An 8,175-nucleotide genomic window follows, 5' to 3' on the forward strand; every position below is an offset into this window, starting at 1 on the left:
CTCTCTCCTGACAGCCTCCATTCCGTTCTTCGCCTGTGAGCTCAAAGCGGTGATTCCGTATAAGAGGGGCTTCTTCTGCGGGGACACCAGCATCACTTACCCTTACATAGAAACTGAGGCCATTCCTGACAGCGTGCTTATAGCCGGGGGTATCATAATCACAGGACTAGCGGTAAGAGCACACACATATACCGAAATATCACTTGTTGAAAGACTTTCAAGAGATTGCTCACCCAACAGTTCAAACTCTGTCTTCATTTACTCAGTCTCATGTCAGACTTATTTTCTTCTCAGGAACACAAAAGATTTTTAAGAATGGTAGCAGCCAATCTTTTAAGCATAAAATGACTCCAAAAGCAACATAAAAGTATAATAAAAGTGGTCAATACATCGTATTCCCTTAGATGACTTCAGAATACAGCATATAAGAAAACTTTGTGTGAAAAATAAACTAGAATTTAAGGTATCACCAGTAAGTTGTTCATCATTGTTGTAGCCAATATCCTTATGGGCAGCACTTCACCATCTAGGCCCAAATGCATTTCAGGCGACCCAAGATTGAATCCCATTTCATGGTCCTTACCAGTCTTGGCTCCCTCTGTCTCCCACTGTGCTTCCTGGCCTCTCTCCAACTGTATTATCTGAATAAGAGCAAAATTGCTAAACAAAAACCGTTCAAGGCCCAGTCCACCCAACTAACTTAAAAAAACTAGTGGTGATGAAAGCCAACTGTGTTGTCGCCTTGTGTTGTCCCATCTAGCCCAACAATTTGCACTTGAACACTGTGCATAGTCTATAGCAGGGCTGCCCAAACTCAGTCCTGGAGGGCCAGTGTCCTGCAGAGTTTAGCTCCAACCCCAAGTAGATGCACCTGAAGCATCTAATCAAGCTCTTACTAGGCATACTAGAAACGTCCTGGCAGGTGTGTTGAGGCAAGCTGGAGCTAAACTCTGCTGGACACTGGCCCTCCAAGACAAAGTTTGGGCACCCCTGGTCTACAGCCAATAACCAAACTGCTTGTATGTTCTGCGCCTACGTAAGAGGAAATAACTCTCCATACCAGCAGGTAGCAGTAGTCTGTATTCATCATTAAAAAAGAGAAACTGAAACATCTAGGACTGTGGATATCATCATAAATGAAATAAAAATGAACAGCTAGCCTGTGTATTCCCTCAACTTCATCGTTTGTTTGCTTTTGACACTTCTTCTTGTGCACTAGTTCGCTAAATTAAGCAGCCAGCTGTCCAAAAGTCCACCAACAGGGTTCTGACTAGTTCCAATGGCACAGAACACACCACAAAAACTAGTCCAACTTTATTTGTATAGCACTTTATTTCATCACACAACATAGGCTCAATGATGGCCGACTTGGTGTGTCAATACCTTACATCAGTAAGATGAACTCCAGAACCAGTCCAATTTGTGAATGAATCATTTACATAGGTTTTGTCAATTTGATCAACTGATCAATTTAAAAAAGGGTGTCCAATCCTGCTCTTGGAGGGCCAATGACCTGTAGAGTTTAGCTCCAACACAACCCGAAATTTTCTACTGTGTCTGAAGACCCTGAATGCCTGGTTCAGATGAGTTTATTTAGAGGGGAAGTTAAACTCTGCAAGACAGTGACCCTCCAGGAACAGGTTTGGACATTGTTGATTTAAAAAATCTGACTCAAAAGAATGATTCATACTTTCTACTTCTCTAGTGAACTTTTATGAAGACACTAAGGAGAACTAGGGTGGGTGTCAAGATTGTTCAGTGGACAATGACTTTGCTGTTTCCCACACAAAGCTATTTGAAGATTTGGAATGTAATGTTTGGTAACTTCTATAGTGTCTTTTCATGCATGGGAAAAGAGTGACCAGTACATTTAAATTAACCTTTGATGTTCCTTAAAAGAAAGGAAGTCATATGGATTTAAAACAACATGAGGGTGAGTAGTAACTAATGACAGAATTTTCATTTTTGGGTGAACTATCATTTACAAGGCTTCCTGTCCATAGTAGTATTAGCCCACAGTTCTCCTGTTACTGAGGGCTATTGATTTACTCTTTTCATCTACTTTGCTATTGAACAAGAGTTTTTCTTTGTATAAGAGAGCATGTGTGTGAGGTGCTGTGAATTATTTAAGGCTTCATGAGCCATGTAGTATTTAACTCAGTGTCGCATGGCTGTAACTTTAGCTGTGTCCCCTGTCTGTCTCAGATTGCTGTCGGAGAGTGTTACCGGGTACGATTCAGAGGTGTGCACTCACGGGCTTTTGTGCGCAACCGCTATGTGTCGTGTCTGTATAAAGAGCTGGGCAGCTTCCTGTTTGGCTGCTGTGTGGGGCAATCCTTGACCAACATGGCAAAGCTGAGTGTAGGCCGACTCCGTCCTCACTTCTTGTCGGTATGCAATGTGACCTATGAATCACTCAACTGCACACCTGGAACCTACATTTCACATGTTGATTGCATCGAGAAAAATGAAAAAATGGTGGATGAAGCCAGGTAAGTGGATTACAAGGGACTTATGAGATGAGCTCTGTTCCAAAACTCTATATCAAGGGTCTCCAACCCTGCTCCTGGAGAGATACCTTTCTGCGGACTTCCAAACATGCTTTGTAATTATCAAGTAACCCTGACTCCTTGATTACCTGCTTCAGGTGTGTTTGATTGGGGTTGGAACTGAACTCTACAGGACGGTAAGTCTCCAGCAGCAGGGTTGGAGACCCCTTATACTGTAGCAGGGGTGGCCAATGTCGTTCCTGGAGAACCACGGTCCTGCAGAGTTCGACCATTATCACTTGTGCAACAATGGTGCCTCCTTAACTGGCTCAGAAAGATAATGCAGAAGTGCATTCAAAGGCACAGTTTTTTTGGTCCCCTACACCCTTCATCCCTTTGAAGCTCTCACTCTGAAGGGTAAACCCTTCAAAGAGATTAGGGTACTTAAGAATGGAACACAGTGTTTGGTGTTTAGAACAACCCTAGCTATGGCATCTTGATATGCTGTCTAGATAGGAGACTCAGTAGATTTTGGAACAGAGCTCCAGTGTATGATTAATTAAGGTTACAGTTTTTCAAAGTCCAAATGTTAGATGTTTCTTGACTAGTCACATAGTATGTTTTATGGAAATATAAAGGCATTTACTTAGAATAACATGTGTGCTTGTGATTGCTCAATGTAACATTATGCAGACAATGTTATGGCCCATAAAGCAGTGCAGCGGTTTAATGATTTGCGAGATTATGACATTTGTTTGGTAATATTTCTCTTCTGCTCTTTTCAAACAGAAAGTCCTTCTTCTCGGGCCATGCATCTTTCGCCATGTACACCATGCTTTACCTGGCAGTGAGTATCGCCGTGTGTGGCCATATTTACCACATGCACACTGAAACACGCAAACTCAAACACACGTCAGGCTAGCGCCGAACGGCTGTGCTTGCTGTCGGATACCAGCGAGGAGCTTTTTCTGTTGTCAGCTTTCACTTCCCATCCCTGCCATGTGGGAAAAAAAGCCAAAAAATTCCTACTGACAAGAAACTCTCTCAAACTTCAACTCACACAAATGCACACAAATACACTCATACTGAAAGAAGAAGGCTCTGAGAAAGCAAAAAAACTCCCAAAAGGCATCTTGCTTCAAGCGGAAAAGAAAGGCTTGAGTGAAAGAGGGAATGTTCTCCAGAGGCCTGATGAATAGATGAGCGGAGAGAGGGAGAGCGAGTGAAAGCTAGCTGAAGACAGAGGAGGCCTTGTTTAGTTGTGGGTTGGGTCCGGGAGGGGGGGAGCTTTGGCCTGCTGAGAGATAGACAGGCTTCTTTCAGTTAAACCCCTCTCTCTCACTCGCTGTTATGGCCCGGGGAAGGGGCACAATAAGGGGAAAAAATGACAAAACGCTCGCAAGCGATCATAAAGCATGACATTCAATAGCATTCACATTTCTCTTTCACTCAACTGCCCCACAAACCTTATCAGAATTTACTCTGCCTTGTGTGCCAATCACGTTTAGAACGGAGGGAAGAAAATTCGCCCACTGTGTAAAAACAAGCTATTTTCTGCCATTCATCTGATTCAATTCACGGGCCTCTGGCTGCTCTAAAAGCGGGAGAGCTCTTCAACTCTCATTAGAGAGCGCGAGAGAGAGAACATGAACAGAGCGAGGGAAAAGCCTATAGAAAAGCTGTGCCAGGCTCTTTGTCCTCTCTGCCTGTTTTTTCTCTCCGTCCCGGCCAATGGCCTCACTGTTCAGGCTCAGCCCTGCCTTGCATGCCTGACCTGTGGCCACATGCTTTGGCTCTGAGTGCCAGCTGCTCCAGGCTTTACTGTAGGAAGCCAAACACCTGTGATGGGGCTGATGGGAGGGGTACCAGGACCCTTAAATTCTGGAATGTTTCACAGTCCCTTGTGTGACATCAATGTCCATAAAGTTCATCTACAGCCAATACTTCTGTTGTGGCTGCTGACCCCAATATTTATCATTGACTTTTGTCATGCAGCTAAGCTAGAGTGGTATGATTAACACGTGTTAACTGCTTTTGCACCATATGGCTGTGTTCTGAAAGCTAGTGTTAAAGGCAGCATCCTAACTGAAATGTAGCCTCAAAAATTACGATTTTGAACACTCTGTGTAATGCAACACAAGCACTGAAGTACCCTAGATAGCACACGTACGTCTGCAAGATGTCTGTTAAAGATCTCTGGATCTGGAAAGCATCTGCTGTGTACAAACGTCTGGGAGACGTCTGTAAGATGTCAGTTTTACATACATTCTATATCATAAACATCTTAAAGACATCCAATAGACGTCTATTTGACATCTGATAGGAAACTTTCAATAGACAAGTAAACAATGATAAGTAAACAATCCAAAAAAATAGAAGTCCCATTCAGAACAAGAACGAGATGGGAAAGTTAGGACCGAAGGGGTTGCATTAGTGCCGGGACCCGAATGGGAGTTTGGGATTTTGAGTTTGAGATTCAAGGGGGGCGAGTGTAATGGAGGCCAGCTGGTAAGAGCTGCGCAGGTAAACCTCACTCCCCTGATCTCTAGCGACTGACCCTAGAGGCTGCTGTCTTTAGCATCCTTGTTAGCATGCCCTCCTCCCATGCCGGTGTCCTGTATTCGAGTCCCGCTTGGAACAAGAATGAGGCGGAGCGGTTAGGACCAGAGGGGGTATGTCGGTGCCGTGACCCGGATGGGAGTGAGGTTTAGGGGGTGAGTGTAAGTAAGAGCTAGTAAGAGCCGTGCAGGCAAACCTCACTCCGCTGATCTCAAGAGGTGCATCAGCAACTGATTCTAGAGGCTGTGATCTTTAGTGTACTTGTTACCATGCCCACCTTCCATGGCAGTGACCTGGGTTTGAGTCCCACTTGGCACAAGAATGAGGCGGGCGGTTAGGACCAAAGGGATTATGTTGGTGCCATGACCTGGATGAGAGTGAGTGTAATAGAGGCCAACAGATAAGAACTGCGCAGGTGAACCTCACTCCCCAATCTCAAGAGGCGCATTAGCGACTGACACTAGAGGCTGTGGTCTTTAGCGTCCTTGTTAGCACGCCCTCCTCCCATGCCGGTGATGAGCTCAATACATTGATGAACTCAACTCACATCTGATTTCAATTTGGTGTTAGCATGTTTCTAAGATAATAACAGGATACTCTAATAAACAAAGCACACTGAAATTCTGGTATTAAATATTACATTTTCATTTACACAAAACATTTTTAGCAACAATTCTCTCATCTCGGATGAAGCTTGTTGCAGTATATTCTGGCATTGTCCACTCTATTGCCATGGAATTTGACAGAGACAAGATAATTTTATAATTATAATTATGCTCCTTAACTTTTGGAACAGACAGAACTGTGTTCATGATGTTCACTAGATATGAGCAGCTTACTAGATTTGGGAAGAGAACCTTTTTAATAACATCTTCCACTACTAGGGTAGAGATACAGAAAATAGATAACTGTAGTAGGCCTAAATAATATGAATAACATGCATTTAGAAAATAGAGAGTGTGGAATTATATTTGATACAGACTTTGTCCTTAGGCTATTTGTGACAACAGACTAACACCATTGGCATCTCTGAACTAAAATAAGCTCATTATTTAGTCCTTTGAGGATGGTTTATCAGATTTAGCTAACTTCCGAGTGATTTTTGAGGAAATGTGTCATCAGAAGTTTAGCTAGGTCAGACACACACACACATACAAACACTCTGTAAGCTTTATGTATCAGTCTGTACACTGCTTATCAGCTCATATGTTAATAATTCTTGAAACTTCCTTTATTTTTGCAGTTCTACCTGCAGGCGAGGCTGTCATGGCGAGGGGCGCGCCTCCTGCGACCGTTGTTACAGTTCATGTTGGTGATGTTAGCAGTGTACACAGGACTCACTCGCATTTCCGACTACCGCCATCACCCCACTGACGTCCTGACCGGCTTCCTGCAAGGAGGACTGACCGCATACTGGGTGGTAAGAATCACGTCACCACATGCTCTAGATTACCGTTATTATGAAGCTGGGAGTGCTCACTTTTTCATTTTCTTACAGGCCTTTTATATTTCGTCCATGTTTAAGATGTCTCGTCCAGACATGTCTCCAACAAGCTTGTCTCTGGAGAGTCCCCTGTCCAGCCAGCAGACCGTCTGCTAACAGAGACACCTGAGAGACGCGAGAAAGTGAAAATGGGAGTGATCGAGCGAAGTACGGGAATGGGACAAAGAACTATGAAACATGCTCATGTCTTGACAAATCCTCACAGAGAACCATTTCCTGTGCCCTCTGAAAGAAGAAGAACAGCTATATATATACACACATATACAGTACATACACGTCTAACCCTTCAACAAACCCGTCCGCAATGTATCAACCCTCCATAGATAAATGATATTTTTATATAAAAAAGTTTATCCTTTATATTTTTGAAATATGTTATAGTTGAAGCTGCTAATAATTGTTGTTTTATAATTTGTCACCTGTAGTCCAGGCTCAGAGATTCACACGTCATGTCGTGATTACAGTGATTTAACTTTATGTGTAGCTCAACATGTCAAGCTTTCGGCTCATGTTGACTGTTGGAGGCCCAGTCTAATGAACTTCCATTGGACAAAAATGGACCAATCCCAACAACGCTTTGGCCTCAGACCACGCCCTCTTGTGTTTGCTATTGGACCTGGCTAGACCACTGTTCTGGTGCGCTGTTGCACAATCATAGCGGTGCTGATTGTAGACACCCTCTGTTTATGAAAGCACAGATTTGATGCTAATGCTATTAAGCTTGTGTTGTATTAAGGTGGGCTAAACTTCATGTTTGTACTAACCACTTTCACTGCATGAGTGAGACTGAAAGGAGGTTTGAGCCGACAACCTCCTCACCCCCCCTCCGCATAATGAGGGCTTGAATCCTGCCCTAAACGCTCAGCGGACCGGGGGTCTATACCTGTGTACCCTTTACTACTCATAGCACTTGAATTACACTATGGAATCGTCTAATTACTACAGATAATATTTTATATTTTGTCTTCTTTAATCAGTGTTTTACTTTCTTCCTGCGGTCAGTGCCATTTGTGTTCGTCCTTGTGTGTGTGTGTGTGTGTGTGTGTTTGTGTTTGTGTATAATTTTCCCCCAAATTATAATTATTCAGAATGAATGTAAATAAATCATTTTATAAACGATCCAGATTTTCAGAAGTATTAGTACCGGTTCTTGTTTTACGTGTTTATATATGTTTTTTTTTATCGTTCGTGTTGATCAGGTACGCAGAGTTTATTGCTAATTGTTAAGAGAGACTAGTGACTGAGCCACAGATTGTCAGAAAGCTATATTCTACTTATCTAGTTTCATTTCATTTGTTGGTTTCCCCTGTGAAAAGCCTGTGTGGCTGAAATAACCACTGTATTAATAAACCAAACCAATAAAATGAATGTTCAATCTTTGTATCTCATTTTCTTCTCTTCTATAATGACAGAACTAACCGCACATCCATCCACACACTAATATATACAACCCTGATGAGTAAAGCTGCTGTAAAATAGCTGATAAACACGCCTGTGACTGCGCATCAGTTGGATTTTATATTAACCACATTAATGCAGTGAATTGCTCAGTGACTGTAGAACCCTAAAGAACAATATTATATATTCACTATATTAAATATAATATTAAATATTAAAGTTCTG

At 42.7% G+C, this 8,175-nt stretch overlaps 1 protein-coding gene across 1 annotated transcript in view; it reads left to right on the forward strand.

Annotated features, from left to right (window-relative positions):
• ppap2d (phosphatidic acid phosphatase type 2D) overlaps positions 1–7,935 on the forward strand; it is a 33,528-nt gene extending 25,593 nt beyond the window's left edge. The window contains exons 2-6 of the mRNA XM_051103462.1: positions 15–172; positions 2,206–2,492; positions 3,279–3,336; positions 6,292–6,468; positions 6,547–7,935. Coding sequence (XP_050959419.1) covers positions 15–172; positions 2,206–2,492; positions 3,279–3,336; positions 6,292–6,468; positions 6,547–6,648 — 782 coding nt within the window. The 3' untranslated portion in view covers positions 6,649–7,935. The remainder of the gene's footprint in view (positions 1–14; positions 173–2,205; positions 2,493–3,278; positions 3,337–6,291; positions 6,469–6,546) is intronic.
• Positions 7,936–8,175: the final 240 nt, after the last annotated feature.

This window comes from Labeo rohita, chromosome 3, assembly GCF_022985175.1.
Source record: "Labeo rohita strain BAU-BD-2019 chromosome 3, IGBB_LRoh.1.0, whole genome shotgun sequence".
NCBI classification, from domain to species: Eukaryota; Metazoa; Chordata; class Actinopteri; order Cypriniformes; family Cyprinidae; genus Labeo; species Labeo rohita.